The sequence below is a fragment of the Hirundo rustica genome, chromosome 12 (genome assembly GCF_015227805.2).
Source record: "Hirundo rustica isolate bHirRus1 chromosome 12, bHirRus1.pri.v3, whole genome shotgun sequence".
Classification (NCBI taxonomy): Eukaryota; Metazoa; Chordata; class Aves; order Passeriformes; family Hirundinidae; genus Hirundo; species Hirundo rustica.
This window is the reverse complement of record NC_053461.1, coordinates 20,813,835-20,829,969: the sequence shown is the minus strand read 5'-3', so window position 1 is coordinate 20,829,969 and position 16,135 is coordinate 20,813,835. Positions and strand designations below refer to the sequence as shown.

The window sequence follows — 16,135 nt, the reverse complement described above, 5'->3', positions numbered from 1 at the left end:
TAATACTAATGGATAATTGGATGAAGTTCAGAAATTTCAGAATTATTAAATCATAGATGGCATGACATAGTATGGCATCAAAATCTTCATCTATTTCATCTATATAAAAGTCAAAATGAAGGGACAACTTGAATATAGCTTGTGAGCACACAGCAGCAAAATCCGGAAGACTGCCACCAGGTTTAACAAGATCCAGCAACCGTAACTTGGAGCTAGGCATATACAGATCAGCTTTAGTCATGCTTTTTGAAGATTTTAAGTTCACTGGTAATCTTAATTGAAAATTTAAAAAAAAAAAAAAAAGGCTGTGAATCCACAGGCCTGTATTGCACGGGCCTGTGTTTCACACCAGGTCCAGTACTCTTACTGCACAGCTTTCACTAGGTTTCTGGACCTGAATTCATATTCCCTTGAAATAACCCGAGGATTCTGGAACCTGAGTATCTTGTAATTTAATTGATGGCATTGGTATTACCATTATACTTTTCTCATACTTTTGATGTTTTCCCCAGAAAACCCATTGTCACAGTATCTAACTTCCACTTTAAAGTGTTAGTGTGATTTTACTCTATCTGTTTTGAGGGGTTGACTAGGAAGGAACAAAGCAGTTCTGGTTGCAACTAAGTGTGAAGTTTTTACTCCAGAAGAGGCCAGAACACTGATCTTTTGGGGAAGCTTAAACAAATTCAGTTAACTTCCCATCGGTTCTTTCAGCATCTTCTGCTTGCCTAAATGGTTACCTTTGAACCCAGCAGCCAGAAAAAACCCTGCTTGATAAATCTTGCTTTCCAAGCCCCACAGTTCTGCAGGGCTTATATAAGTCTGAGCAACATCGAGTCTGTGAATAACACCATTGAGCTAGTCTGTTCTGTTCTTCTGCAGTGCCTACACTGAGCCCTACAGAGTGTGCCCAGTCTCTGTGACACCAGTGGAAGTTGTCACATCAGACGAGGAACAAAAGAGTTCAGAAGATGATGAGAGCAGCCCTGGTGATCCTAGTCTCACCAACAAGGTAAAAAAACCCTAAAAATGGCTAATGCATGAAACATGGAGAAGGAAGAGCAATTTGCAGAAGAACCTGGATTCTCAGCTCTCTCTGCTTTTTGTCTGGTGCTCATTTAGAAATGGCAGAGCCATCAGTCCTTTACTCCCTCACTGCACTAGGAATAATTTATCTCTCCAGCACATGGCAAAAGCAAAGAATGTAGTCTGAAGATGGACAGTGGAAGCAACATAAACAGCAAGAAAGGCCTGACTTGAATGTCAGGAAAAATGTCACACTCCAAAGCATTGCAATCTTGATAATTTAAAATTATATTGAGCCAATAAAGAGAGATGGAGAAGACCTGCACTGCACGCAAACAGGGAACAGTAAGCAGTCTCAAAAGTCTCAAAACAAGCAGGGCAGCTACTGACTCAACAGCAGCAGTACATAATGCTTTTGCTGCTCTTTACACATTTCCACTGGGTGGGCTTGGTTTCTAGACTCTAGTAATCATTCTGTTTCGCAAACCTTTAGCATATTAAAATATGCACTCGTGCATACACACAAAGCTGAAAAGTGCTGGAGTTGGGAATTACAGATTTGTGTGCCTTGAAGAAGCACCTAATTCAGATGCCTTTCAAGGGACAGGTCTTGATTTATATAATTACGCAGATCCTCCAGGACAGCTGCAATCTAGCTCTTCAAGGATGGGATCTGGAAGACAGATGCTTTTCCTTCTCTTTCACTGAGTCACAGAGCTAACCTGAAAAAGTGAATTATTCTTGTAATGCATCAGTTTACTTACCATTGACACTACTGTGAACTGCTATATAGTGCATAATAATTACAAAAGGGGCATTATGAAGTCGCTCAGAGACTGAAGATTATAAATCTGTTCTGAGCTCTGATTGTGACAGTAACACTTTTGTCTGAGTACCATCAAGCTACAATACACCTATGCTGAGCCATCTCTGAAGTACAACACACACATAGTAAAATGCCTGAGGAGATGCAATTTGTCCATGTTAGTGTGGCAAGTTAGTGGCACACACAGCGATGGAGCTTCCATGTTTTCACTACTTCCCCTGCTTTGAAATGCAGAGGGTACTCCAAAAGAGTACTTCAGAGAAGTGACTTGCACAATACTACTGCTTCTGGTTTAAAAAATTGTTCTGTGATCTACTTGTGCTGCTCTTAGGTGAAACAACTCCATTCAAGCCCCATGGAGGCAGCTTTTCCCCCAGCCTCATGATTTTTTTAAGCTAGATCAATTTGGTTCAGTTTTGAAGGAGACCAGTCTGGTTCTGATCAAGGTCATGCAAACAGCTGGGTCAGCACAACTGAGAGCTGGCACTATGCTCAGAGGGGAGTAACTGGCACTGTCACCAGAGTGCCATCAATCTTGATGATTAATATGTCTTAGCCAGAAATCAGGGACCTCAGCATCACACAGCCTGTCTAAGCAAGTCTGAGAGGGTCTCTATGCATTGTCTTGTGTTAGTTAGTTGCTGTTTGTTTAACCAGGAAATGAACTCTGAGATACACAAGTGTCACTAGACAGATTTCTGGGAACAGGGTATGAGTGGGTGCACAACTGTTCACTTTCTGGAACAAAGCCCAAGTGATTACAATAAGACTGCCAAACTGCCAGCATTTTAGAAATCTACTCCCTGTAGCCAGTCATGTGCCTAGTCCTGTGGTACAGCTATCTCCCAGTTCCCTCTCCAGAAGCTGTCCTCCGGGCCTCACTCCAAGCCTTTGCTTAGCAGATGGAGGCAATGGCAGCCATGTAGGGTTTGCTGCTTCACTGGGTTTTGATTTGCTGCTTCACTGAGTCTTCTTACCAGCATACATTGATACTGCACTCATTTCCCCTGAGTCCATTTTAGGTCACTGAGGGCTGCATTTCTTTGCAACTACTAGACCATTGTTTTAGCCCCCTACTTCATCACTGCTGAAAGAGTCAAACTTTTCCCAGTACATTCCTTTCAGTACATTATTTCTATGCTTTGGCCATCTCTTAGAGTAAAGATGAGTCATGAAATAGAAGCAAAATACTATTAGCCACTTGCACCTCAGAGCCATACAGCTGGCTTCTATCACAGTTATCTGTGTCTTCCAAGATGCCTACCAGTTAACTAGATGCCTCTGAGATTTCAAACAATGTTGTCTGGTGAAGTACTGAACTAATTCTGGAGATATTTATGGCCATTTAGTTTAGACACTTCGTTTAGTACGGAATAGAGTGCTTACTAAACAAAGTGTCTAAACTTTGCCCTATTTGCTTCCACAGGTCTCACTGACAGCAGTCAGAGCAGTTTGGAATATGATCATTTTGATAAAGAACTCCCTTTTCCAAGTGGTAGATCCTCAACAGCCATGAAGCTAGCCTGTTCAAAGTTAAGCACTTTCTGCTTCTTTGACAAATTTTGGACCTGTAAAAATCCACAGAAAATTTCACTCCTCCTTCAATAACAAGACATTTTTCAAAATTGCCTTCTGTATTACCAGCTATTATATTGTACTATATTATACTAGTATTTCAACTGGGGAAATGGCCTGTCATGGAAAGTCCAGGATGCCAGACACAGAACAACAAAGATTTAAAGTCTGGTAACTATTTTTACTATAGAAATATGTCAGTTCAAAGTGATCTCTAACACTGCTTTACTTTGTAGAATGAGAAATTTCTTAATTGCTTCTGACTTCTGTTGACAGAAAGAAGGCCAGTCCAGAACTTACCTCATTGCCCAGGAGCTAATGTCTTCAGAAAAAGTGTGAGTTTATTTTTACAGCCTACCTGTTGCTCTTCTGAAATTGAAGCTGTGCAGACCACCCTTCAGTATTCATTTGATGGCAGTTAATAAAAGTTTGTCTCTCTCCCCAGATATGTGGAAATGCTCCAGTTGTTACGTATGGTAAGTAAATAATTTGAATCACTGAAACCTAGATACCCTTTTTTTTTTAGCTGCTATTTAAAAGGCATAAAAGCACCAAAGGGATTTAAGGGAATTTGAGGAGGAATGGCTTACTGTGAACCATTCAATCTTTGATTTGTCATTTAGAGAGAAAAGCGTTGCCCAACAGTTGGGGTTTGTTGGTGCTGAGACCGGTGTAAAATGCAGAATAAGCCTATTGCAGAGAAGGAGATAGTGATAAGCAGGGGTGAACACTCTCCCTTCAGAGTGAGACAGATGGAAATAGGACTATGGAGCATGGGGATTTGGTTTCAATGGACTCACTCTACTTCCACTTAAGCTTCTTGTTTTCTGATAATGCAGATTGGTAACAGCCAGTGTGCTCTGGGTATCCACACTGTGTCACAGTGCTTTGGTTTAAGACAATTTAGGAGGTGAATACTTTAAAAACAAAGATAAACTCCAACGAGCAGAGTAACCCCTCTCCCAAGATGGTGCCCTCAGCAGCCCACAGCACATCCGAGACAAAGGGAAAATGGCAGACAAACCCTCCCCCAAGATGGCGCCCTCCGCAGACAACTGCATGTGAGGAGACAAAGATGACAGCAGCCCTCCCCCCCACTCATCACTCCAGCGGCAGCAGGTCCACTGACAAAGGTGGCTGGCCCCCTCTGGCTCTGGAAACTGGGAACTGAAGAATCGGTGAATCTGCAGCGCCAACCTCTCTGCCTGTTCCTTAGGCTGGCGGCATCCAACCAGCATCAGCACTGCAGCCTCCAAGCCACTGGTGCTGTGCTGCTCTCTTGAGTCCCTGTTCCAATGGCGACAAGGACGAAAATAGACTCTCAAGCACACAAAGAACAGTGGCCCAACCTCAACCAGTACTGGCCTTGCACTGCAGGCAGATGTTGCAAATTTCACTCTGAAAGTTTTTCATTTTGAAATGCAGCTTCTCAGGGGGCTACTGTTGCCACCCAGAAGCAACTCCCTCCTAAGGCCAGAGAGAAACAAAAACAACCCAAAGCGTAGCTTCTACCTGCGCTGCCTCAGCTATCTTGCCCTGTGAGAACAAAAGGGAAACGAGCAAGACCCAAGAGGCAAGAGAGCTCTGCTTGGGCCGCCTTAACTTGAAAAAGACAGGCACCCTCTGGTTCTGTTTCTGGCTGCGCCATGGGGTCTTAATGAGACACCAAATATTTTAGTCTCAGATAGGTATGGGATAACAAAACATTTTGGGTTACCCAGGACACACAGCTAGTCAGCATGGAAAAAATACAGATTCTCGTGTGAGAAACATGAGAGAACACCCAGAAATAATCGCTTTTAGTGCCTGATAGAGAATTCTTGCATGGCATAAACCAACCAGTGGCTTTGTCCTGGAATACTCTGTGACCCTTTAACAGATCTGCCTCTGCTTCCCTGAAGACTGGTACACAGCTTAGGTGGCCTTGCTGTCAGTATCTTTCTTGGCTGTTAGTTGAAAGGTAGTAAGGAATATTAGCCACCACACAAAGCATACCACTGCTGCTTGGAAAGACATTTCCTGAGAAGGGAAAAAGTTGCCCCAGGTTGTCCTTGGAGGACCCCTCAAGGGCAGAAATGCCTTGCAGAGAGACCTCTACAAATCAGAGAGATGGACCATCATCAACCATATGAAGTTAAACAAGGACAAGTGCCAGATTCTCTGCCTGGGACAGGGCAACCTTGGCTGTATATATAGACTGGGGGCATTAGGCACAGCAGGACCATCAGGAGATTGTCCTGCTCTGCGCTGTGCACTGGTATGGTCTTGCCTTGTGTCCTGGGGGCAGTTTTGGGCACCACCATTAAGCTCTTAGAGTGTCCAAAGGAGGCAACAAGGATGGGGACGGGGAAGCCTTATGAGGAGTAGCTAAGGACACTTGGTTTGTTCAGCCTGGAGAAGGAGATACTGAAGTCAGACCTCACTGAGATCTTCAACATCCTCTTGAGGGGCAGCAGAGGGGCAGTCCAATCTCTTCACTCTCATGTCTCAGGAGAATGGCTGGAGCAGATCAGCAGAGGTTTAGGTTGGGTATTAGAAAAAGGATTTTCACCCAAAAAGCGGTTGAGTACTGAAACAAGCTCCTCAGGGAAGTGGTCACAGCACCAAGCCTGTCTGAGTCCAAAATGCATTTGGACAATGCTCTCAGGCACGATGTGGAATTCTTGGAGTGTCCTATAAAGGGCCAGGAATTGGACTTGACAGCCCTGATTGCTCCCTTGTGACTCAGCATATTCTATGATTTTATATTGCTGCCTGCTCATTGTGCCTCTCAAGCAATCCACCAAAGCAGTAGTACCAGATACTTTAAGAGACTTAGATGCTTAGCTAATCAATTTGCCAGAACTTTGATAAATTGGTGATAACCTGCCTAACCATTTTCTTCTTCTGTCCTGGCTTTCCTCTGATTTCTGCACCACCAAACACATTATTTGACACCAGTGAGACACAGCTGTAGTTATCCGCTGTTGTTCCCTCGGGAAGCCAGGGTGGTTTCTTCACCTGTGGCATACAGGGCTTCTGACCATTGAGAACACTCAACGAATTCCTTACTGAAATTAATATTTCCAAAAGTATCATGAAGAAAAAGAAAAGGAAAAGGCTCTGCCAGCTTCAGAGAAGAGAAATGTCTATACAGGAAATTACTTTGCACAGAAAGTATTAGCCACTCTGCACCTTCATTTAAATATTCTTCACCTTTTTCCTTTCCAAATATATTCATGCTTTGGTACATTATAGACCGCATATACAGTGGAGGGAGAACATTTAGTGGAGGTGTCTAGGAAAGGCCTCTCATTTGCATTATATCCTGGCATTTTCCATACACTTCTAGGAGATAAACATGGCTTACTAATGCCAGAAAAAAAATCAGTATATAGATCCAAATCTTGAAATGCACTTCAGTGCCTTTATCTATCCACAGTATAAATGACTGCACACCCGCATGGATGCTATAGCGCCATGTTACTGTCAAGCTACCTTGCCTATGCTGTTACTGGTCAGGAAAGAAATGCTTCAGGACTTTCCCTGTGCCTTCCTTTTTCTGCTTCCTCTGGTAAATCCCAGAGCATAGTGAAATTTGTTTCCTTGCCTGCCCATCCCACTGAAGTAAAGGGATCTTATGAACATTTTGCATATTCTCATTATTTCCCCAGTTACAAAAGTAATTAAGGAAAAGAGAAGGAGGAAAAATAAGAGAAATTATTATGTCAAATGAAGGTAAGAAATGGGCCTAAAGTAAACCACTGAATTAATGCACTGGTGGGCAAAGTTAAGCCATTTATAGGTTGTGAAATGTCAGAATACCTGTAACCATGCACTGTGATGTTCCCTGTCCCAATTCCCTGGGTTAGAAAGTTTAATAAAATCTCATTCATTTTAGAACTGGAAGGAGCCATCAGACAGATGAGCAACCACCAACTGCATGAAGCTTAAGAAAGGCAAAAGCACAATTTTGGTTAATTTCCTTATACAGTGGAAAAGTTCTTATGTGTCTTGAACTGTACACTGCTTTAGAGGTTACAGGAGGCTTTTCTTCAACAGAGCCAACTAGCGGGCTTTGCAGATAAGATTTGATTCTTTGTATGAGTTGGTTTTCTAACTACTGATGATGTATGTATGAATGGAACCTGGGTCAGAGAATGAGGGAGAAGAGACAAACAGGCAGCCTGCTTTCGCACTTGTCTGCTAGGTCAGGCACCCATTGGTTTAGAAGAAGTCAATAATCTTTATGGGAAAAGGCTCAGAGGGTATGTTTCTGTGTTTCACTGATTGCCTGCTGCTCTGGCATACGCCATCTCTACAGCTATAGGCTGATGTCTGTATGATACCTACCTACTGCAGTGGCATTCAGAAATAATCTGCAGGTTTCTCTGTTGCAAGCACATTCAGTCTAGAAAACGCTGACACTTTTTCCATCCCGACTGGTGTTGGATCTTTACGTTAGCCTGTTGTCCAGTGTATTGTTCAGAATACCTAGAGAAACTATTACCAATTTTACTACATGTAAATGTAGTACTACCCCTTAGAATGCTGGGGTAATATTGCCTAATCAAGGCAATATTTTCAATACTCCCATATCACTAAAAGTTATAATAATCTAACTGCTCCTTTTCCCATATTTGAATAGTTTTAGGAATAGTCACATCAGCAAAAAATCATGCTGTGCACTTGCTGTTGATACAAGTTCCACTGGCAGATTTCAGGAGCAACCACGCATGATCACAGTCACCAAATTGCTCTCTAGGTACAGCACCCCATTCATGGCCGGTTTGGTCCAAAGGCTTCCTTGACAACATTCCTCAACCCAGGCATACACTTCTGTTTCCCATCACCAACTTTCTCAAGAAAACAGTTTCTAAATGCTTATCATCAAGTCTCAAGCTTCATCTTCTCATGTAAACCCACATATTGGTAATAAAGGGAAAGAACTAAACCACACCCTAGCTGCTTTCAGAAAGGAAAAAATGGCTTTTTCTAAGCCTGCAGCAAGAGCAATTTCCCATCACATTTCCAGGCTTGGCTAGTGCTGTTGTTCATTCAGCATAACAGAATTTGTTTGGCCTTTCAGTAGAGACTTTAATAAACTGATTGATTGCCAAAATGATGACATTTCCATACGCCCACTCTGCTATTGAACTGAAAGACTGGAAACATTGTGTCAGCTCACAAACGTGGTATCAGTTGGTGTGGTAGTAGTGATAATAATCTAAAAGGTTAGCTGTTACTTGCCCTACTCAAAGGTAGTGCAGTTCTCTGCAGCAGTGAGTTAAGAACTCATTCTGGTCTGAGCAGATGGAACTGGCAGGGCCTTTTAGTCCAAGTTTATGACCTCTTGGTACTCACAGTTTTTCCAAAGAAAAAGTCTTTGAATTTCCTTCAGGATAATTCGATCTTCAAGTTCTGACATTCTGTCTCCTATTACGCTTCCCCAGCAATACAGGCTGCACTTGACATCCTTTTCTTAGTACTTGCTCCTGAACAAAATTCTGCAGGTGGCTTTCTCAGCCTAAAATTTCACACATCACCAAGATGGTTTTTTTGCTTCCCCTCAGCTGACCTGTTTCAAAGGGCTTTACAAGATGTACACAAATCAAACTTAGTGTGACTCAGACTGCTTCAGGATCCCAGTCTCTATGGGACTAAACATTTGCTTGATAGTGTATCATGGTCATGTTTATTTTGCCTTTCATTTTTGATAGTGGACCATGTTCATGTTTATTTTCCCTTTGGCTTTTGTACATAAAATCATCTTTGTGTGTGCATAAACCAGTTTGAAGAAGTTATTACTTCCCTCCAAGATATTTACTGAATTAAGGACAGCTCTGCACTGAAAAGACATCAGCCCCAACACCTCCTTTTAAAAAGAAAATTGATCCTGTTTCCTGGTTTATATTTTCCACATAATAATGGACCACAGTTGTTAGAAACAAAGAGACCCAGATTTATCCTTCCTAAGCATTTGGAGATATAGATATAAATAGATATGTGCTCGTTCTTCAGTCTTCAGAGCAGTTTGGAATTCAACCCTGCACATCCCAATGTTCATGACTGCAAAATAAATCTTAGGAAGTAAAAAAGAACAAAAGCAATCCTAGTGCTCAAGCCTCACACTTGAGATTAAACCTCATGGATTAATCTCTGCGTTCAGAATTCTTGTGGGTGGCACAATCTCAAGAACAAAAAATAACTGCCTAATTTAGGAACCACTGCTACATGTTAGACAAAATAGAATTCCATCTTTCTAATTAATTACACTTCCAGTGAATCATTTGCTGAGCCTTTTTTACTACTGTGAATTTCTTGGAGGATGTTCAAAGTTCTGCTGGACCAATCAAGTCACTACTTTCCTAATTAAATGTTTTAGTGAATGCAACGTGCTGGCTAAACAAAGAGCTAGCTTGCTGTTAGGCCTTCTGAAGCTCTTATAGAGGCCAAAGGACAGTTACAAAAGAATACCCTGCCCTCGCTTACACTGGGCTAAAATTTTTCTCATTTATTTATTCATTGTTGTATTCATTGGCAGTGGGAAAATAGCTATGTATTGGCCAGGGAGCTTCCACAGTGGGAATGTTGAGCCAAAATAGCTTTCAGATAATCTGCGTATCTCTTAAAAGGAGAAGGAAGCCACACCAGCACATCTGGATCAGGACAATTCCCTGGTAAAAAGCTGCGCAGATACAGTGTTCTCTGCTGTCTGCTGGTTCTGAAATTAATTTGCAATGTTTTGGACGAATATGTCTATTTGGCTGCATGTGAGTGTGTGCTGACGTCAGGGTTCCTGACCTAGATTGTACCCTGCATGGCAGGATAAGGGACTAATTGTGGCTGCTGTGATAGCATTTTCTGCTGTTCATCTGGCATTGTTTCTGCTGAGTCCAGTACTGAGAAATGTGAGATCACTGCTCTGTACAGATCAGGGTTTATTCAGTCTACTATAGGAGATATGCCACTTTTTAATTCAGGATTGCCACTTTCATCATTAGGAGAGGGGCTGCTGACTATGATGCAGATACCTCCAAGAACCTCCATGAGTCAGACAGTTCATAGGATATTGTACTTGGATAAGATGTACAGCACCTCATGTCTGCACTGGGCTTTAATATGGAGGCTCTCTTCTCCCCCTGTGAACCTTTCACCCTCCCCTCAGCTATAATGCCTAGATGTCCAAAAGAGCTTTGTAAAATCCTGCACCATTTTATGCAATTAGTGCAGACTTTTCACTATATAATTTGGGCTGCGACAAGGTTTCCTGTTGTGCTCCCTGGCCCCCTCACAAAATGTCAAATAGGATGACTTCCCATTAGGATCAGTCCATTAAAACACCAGCTTGACTAGGGAAGTAATTGCAATTCTACATATACATGTAAATTGATTCTGTATGCATTTATGTTGATACATGTTTGTACTTTGCTGAAAACCATCAAAGTCTGGATGCCAGGTGGGTGTTGTGGTGTGAACAAGCTGTGTGCTGATATGATTTCTGTAGCTGAAGTGCCAGTATCCCACGTGAAGACTCAAGCAGAAAAAAAACCTGCAGTTTTCCACTAATGCATCCGCTCTGTACAGTCACTCCCCTTTTTTTTTTTTTTCTTTTGGTGTTGTTCCCTAGCGGAAACTCACACATCTATTTTGAAAATTGTAGAAATATCCCAGGGAAATTTATTCACCCCAGCAGACCTTTCCCTTCTCTTTAATACAGACTGGAGATATATGCAGAAAAGCTGATTTAGCCATGACAGCAGTAGAGGTCAGACCTCTGCCTGGTGTAAATTTACATAGTTTGTCTCTGGCAGGTGACTGCAAGAACAGACGATTAACTTCTTCAAAGCACTGCATTGGGTCCTTTTGAGTTAAGATTTCTTTACGTCATTAACAAAAACTTGAAGCTAATTCAAAATGTGGGAAGCAGCTCAGCTCTATTCTGCTTTGTAGAACCTTTATTCTTCCCAATGCAATGCAGGAGACAATGCAGTAAAGAGCAGGTTGAGGCTTTGTTTTCAAGATCTGGAATCAAGGTCACCTACAATCCTTAGACTGCAGGCATTCAGAGCTTTTCTGATTCAGCCACAGTCGAGCAATCTGTTCCTTCTAGTACAATGTGCACTTTTTATTCACAGAAATACTGTTTGTTTCAGATATTTCTCTTGACCTGTTAAAAGAGTGGCTTTGCTCTACAATCACCATTTTCTACTAGAACATAACAGTTTCTAGCTCAAATGCAGGACTGATGCTAGGAACACAATGCTGTGAAGCCAGTGAGAAGGAACCTCAATTCCCACCTGCATAGGAACTGCTGGTCAAACCACAGGATTAAAAATTACTATTGGCAAAGACAATGTTAATGGTGGTGTACTCTATTTTCATTCTGTTCTCCTGCCATTGGGGCCAATATGCCAGGACTAGGATTTCCATTACGACTAGATTAGAATTGTCTATACTACTGCTTTAGAAGATGAAAAATAAGAAACCCAAGCAAATCTGATCAGCATTTCTTAGACAATTCTAAAAGTTTTTCTTTCAAATAGAGCTGTTTAGCTACACCTGTAAGTCAAAAATCCCAACTTTCTCTCCTTTAGCATACTCAACTTTCTAATATTCATAGTTGTTTTCAACCAATTGCAGATGGCAGAACCATCAGCTTTTTACAGTATAGGTAGAAAATAACTTCAGTCCTATCATTTTCTGACTACCTCTACTGGTTGCAGTAGTCCCCAGTTCCCAGGGATTCATTCAGCCTCACTGGATGAACTGGTCTAATTTGGCCTATTCCATTATATACAGAAAAAAGAAACAGACATTCTGAATCCAGAATGAATTACTGCACTCCAAGGTGTTTTCAAGTAGAAGAAAATGAATCATGCAACATAGCATATACTTAACACGTATGTATACATGTACCAAGAGGCAATTTTTTCTCCTGGGTAAACTACCTACCTGACAAGTAGTTCAGCTGACAAGAGATTGATTTTCCTTCCTTTCACTAGGGTCCTGCAAGGTTAAATGTTCTCATTTAACTCATTTATCTAATAAAGGCTAACTAGCAGCAGGGTTGAACCACAGAAAGGATAACAGTGTGTGTGGGATGTATCTGTCTTGCAAAATGTCTGTTGACATGTATAGAGGATTGGTACAGTTGAAATTTGCAGGTGTACTCCAAAGCACATTTACCCCCATTGCTGGAGAGAAATGATATGCAAAATCACTGTTTCTGCATCTGTTCACAAAATCCTGGAAGCTAAACTCAGAAATAACTCTTGTCCCATTAACGACACCTCTTGCCCTTTCATTAGAATATCACATTTTTTAAAAATGTTGAATCCTGTACAGAACTTTCTTGACAATTGCTCTACCAAAAACCTCTGGTTGCTGGCATTGCTGACTTCTTTGAAAGAGTACCTACCTGCTACAGAGATAACTACCTGCTACAAAGGTTGCTGGAGCCTGGAGCCTATTTGTAGCCTGGAGCCATGTACCCTATTTTTTTTCCCACCCAAACCTCACCTGTAATCACTGTTTCCTGTCAGCATGAGCAGGCACTCTTAGCATCAGTGAAGCATCTCATATCCCAACATCCTGCCGGGAGGCTTATCACCTCACAGAGGGTGTCAGATTCTCTTCCAAGAGCCAAGCATGTGCCAGTTAGGCAGAGCTCCACATAAACCTAAGATCTTGTGGAACCCTGCATTCATCCTTGTCTCATACTCTCGAGTAACAAACTCAAGGTTACAGTCCCCATTTACAGCAGAAAACAGAATTCTTCAGAGGCATTCCTGAAGGGAAAAGACATAACTTGTGTGTATTCGTGATGTTTATAGATAAAAGAAGAAAAACCCCAAACCTACAACCTTTGTGGCTGTGGGGTTTGATCCTCTTTGTTTCACTTCATTATTTGTAGGGTTTATATCAGGGATGTTAAGGATATGGCCATTGGATGGCTGTAAAGGGCTTATTTATGGACCCACAAAAATGTAATTAAAATGTTTATGTTTCAGAAATGTATTTTTGTAGCTGAGTTGCTAACCTTCTATGTCACCTAGGCAGCTTGGGTTATGCTTTACCATGCACATGCAGTTACAGGCATAAGACTGGTGTGAGATCTGTAGGCTCATTCACACCTGGATGCAGCTATCATACCAGAACCTTGAACGGAGCAACTTCAGTTCATGAAGCTGTTTTAAGGAAGTTTTAATGCACCAGGGAATTATATGGACTTAGTGCTTAGTACCTCCTGTACTTAGACATTGGGCTTTTGTGACAGACTTAGAGACCTTGAGGTGCCATGGTTGATTACAGTTAGTGAGACTGGAAAAGCACTTTGCATTTGATTAATGGCTTCACAGGCACTTAGCATTTTCAACAGCAACATAATTATTTTTTAATGGATGTTTATAGTGATTACTGTTATGCTGCAGGGTTTTTGTCAATCATTAGAAAGCTGGCTATCCATGTAACTGAAATTTAATTATTTGTCTGAGAATTCATTATAATCAAGGGGACAGACAATTAATAACTAATTAAATCCACTGAGATGCTGTGGGAAAGGAGTGTTAATCCTGTTGCTCAGTTGTGGTGGAAAGTGGACAGATACAGAGCTGTTTCATGTTAATTTGGAAAAGATGATATCTTTGTAACATAATAGATTACTTAAGCACATCAGTAGTGAACTACCGGCTATTCGCTTGTCCAGGCACAATAAGCTGACAGAACTCTTTAGATTCTTTCCCCTTCTGTGATATAATTATGATGACTGAGGACTTTGAAAGGTTGCAGATTCCTTTGAGTTAATAAAACATCCAGAAGACAGATTGATTGGCTTAGTTGGTTGAAAAACTTCTGGATTATATGCCAGCTGAAACATATACTTAAATAGGCTAACTCACAACACGCATCAGAAAAAATTGGAAATCTAATAGCACAGCATTGGGATTATTTATGGTACTCCGGCAGGAGATGTTGCAGAATTAGGAAACATAGTAATACTTTTTCAGAAATCTTTAAGATATTGTTTTATCCAGGATATAGTTAATTCGAAAAATTGTCATCATGATCTTTTTCTTTTACCTAGTCCTAGTGGCTTTTCAGAAAACAAATGTTTCAGCTGTTATAGTTGCTAAAAACCCACAACATTGTGCAGGTGTGACTCTTGGCTAGTATCCATTCGATAACCCAGTCATCCCAGTTCATAGAGAGCCAGTGTGGACATTGCAGTCAACAGTAACAACAGAAAAGCCAGGAATTAATCAGTGGAGACTAAAACCTGATCTTGCCTGGAATCAGTCCCTATAGGTGAGAGAGGAATTTTGAAGTTCTTTGACTAGAGTCTCTCCTGCTCTCTAAGAACAGAACCTTTCAGCAGGATCAAAGTCATACCAACCAGATTCCACATGTTGAAATCAATACAGCAACCTTGATTTAATCAGTCCAAAATGGCAATCCAGTGTAAAGTGTAGATTCACAGTGGAGCATACTCTGATGAGTTGCTCATACCTGGACATTAGCAAGTTTTATGGAAGTCAGTTCTTTTTAGACTCCTCCTTAATAACCCTATCTACATTAAAAAAAAAAAAAAAAAACAAACAAAACAAAACAAAACAAAAAAAACTAGACAGAAGCCAGAGTCATGAGAAATGCCATGGTAAATCCCAATATGGCCCAGGGAAGTTCATAAGATTGTGTCCTAGAAGTTCGGGAAACAGAATTATATTTCTTGGCAACTCAAACCTGGGAAAGCATTTTGCTAAACACTCTGAAATAGGTGCCCTCTTATGTACCAGAGCTGGCTGTATTTTAATATAGAGGAAATCGCCCCTATGCCTACATAATTAGAAACCACTTTATTTATATTCCACTTCATGATGAAAACCATTTCTAAAATGAAGAAGGACTCAGGTTTCATTGGGAAAATTATTTGTTACACAGCTTAAATTTCAGTTCAGAAGTGTAGCTAGTGCAATTCTAGCACAAGGCATGTAGTTTGTCTTTTTCATGTCAAGCTGTTGGATCCAATGAGATGAGAATCTCATCCTTCATTTTTAAAAAATACGTTTTGCGTTAAGAAGCACTGTAAAAATGAACACACCCAGAAAAGCAGGGGGAAAAGGCAGGGTAAATAAAAAGATACCAAAACATTGTATGCATAAGGTTCTCATGGCTTGATCTGGTGAAACGTTCCATTTTATGTTGATAGCATCGTGGCATTCAGCTGAAACTGTATATGAACTAATGGATGAAAGAAAACATATTCTATGATCTCCTTGCCATACGGAACACTATCACTGTTGATAGCATATCTTTTAATTCTTAGAAAGCATGGTTTAGGAGTCAATAAATTAAAATAATAATTTCAAAAAAGTTATTTTAAGTCTGTTCGCTTCACTTCAATGCTGTTGTTCACAGGATTTCTATGAAGGTATCTTGAAAATGCTTGGAGATGGTGACGAAAATGAACAAGAAGTCAAACTCAAGCAAGGTTTAAGTGAACTCCCTGAAATTTATGAATTACACCAAGACATCCTGAAAGAACTGGAAGAGAGAGTCCTTAAATGGCAAGTACAGAATGGCATAGTTTGATGGCCTTAACATACCCTCCACAGCAGGTGGGTGAAGTCAATGGTGTTCCCTTGACCATCCCAGCAAAAGTGAAAAGACTAGAACATGAACTACTTTGGCAGATTTTGCCTACAGATAGGAAGGAAGTAAATGTAGGGG

General features: G+C 41.0%; 1 protein-coding gene across 2 annotated transcripts in view; it reads left to right on the top strand.

The window, feature by feature from the left end:
• FGD5 (FYVE, RhoGEF and PH domain containing 5) overlaps positions 1–16,135 on the top strand; it is a 78,957-nt gene that overhangs the window by 27,041 nt on the left and 35,781 nt on the right. For both annotated transcript variants that reach the window (XM_040076236.2, XM_040076235.2), the window contains exons 3-6: positions 883–1,012; positions 3,704–3,762; positions 3,873–3,903; positions 15,824–15,972. In XM_040076236.2, coding sequence (XP_039932170.1) covers positions 883–1,012; positions 3,704–3,762; positions 3,873–3,903; positions 15,824–15,972 — 369 coding nt within the window. The remainder of the gene's footprint in view (positions 1–882; positions 1,013–3,703; positions 3,763–3,872; positions 3,904–15,823; positions 15,973–16,135) is intronic.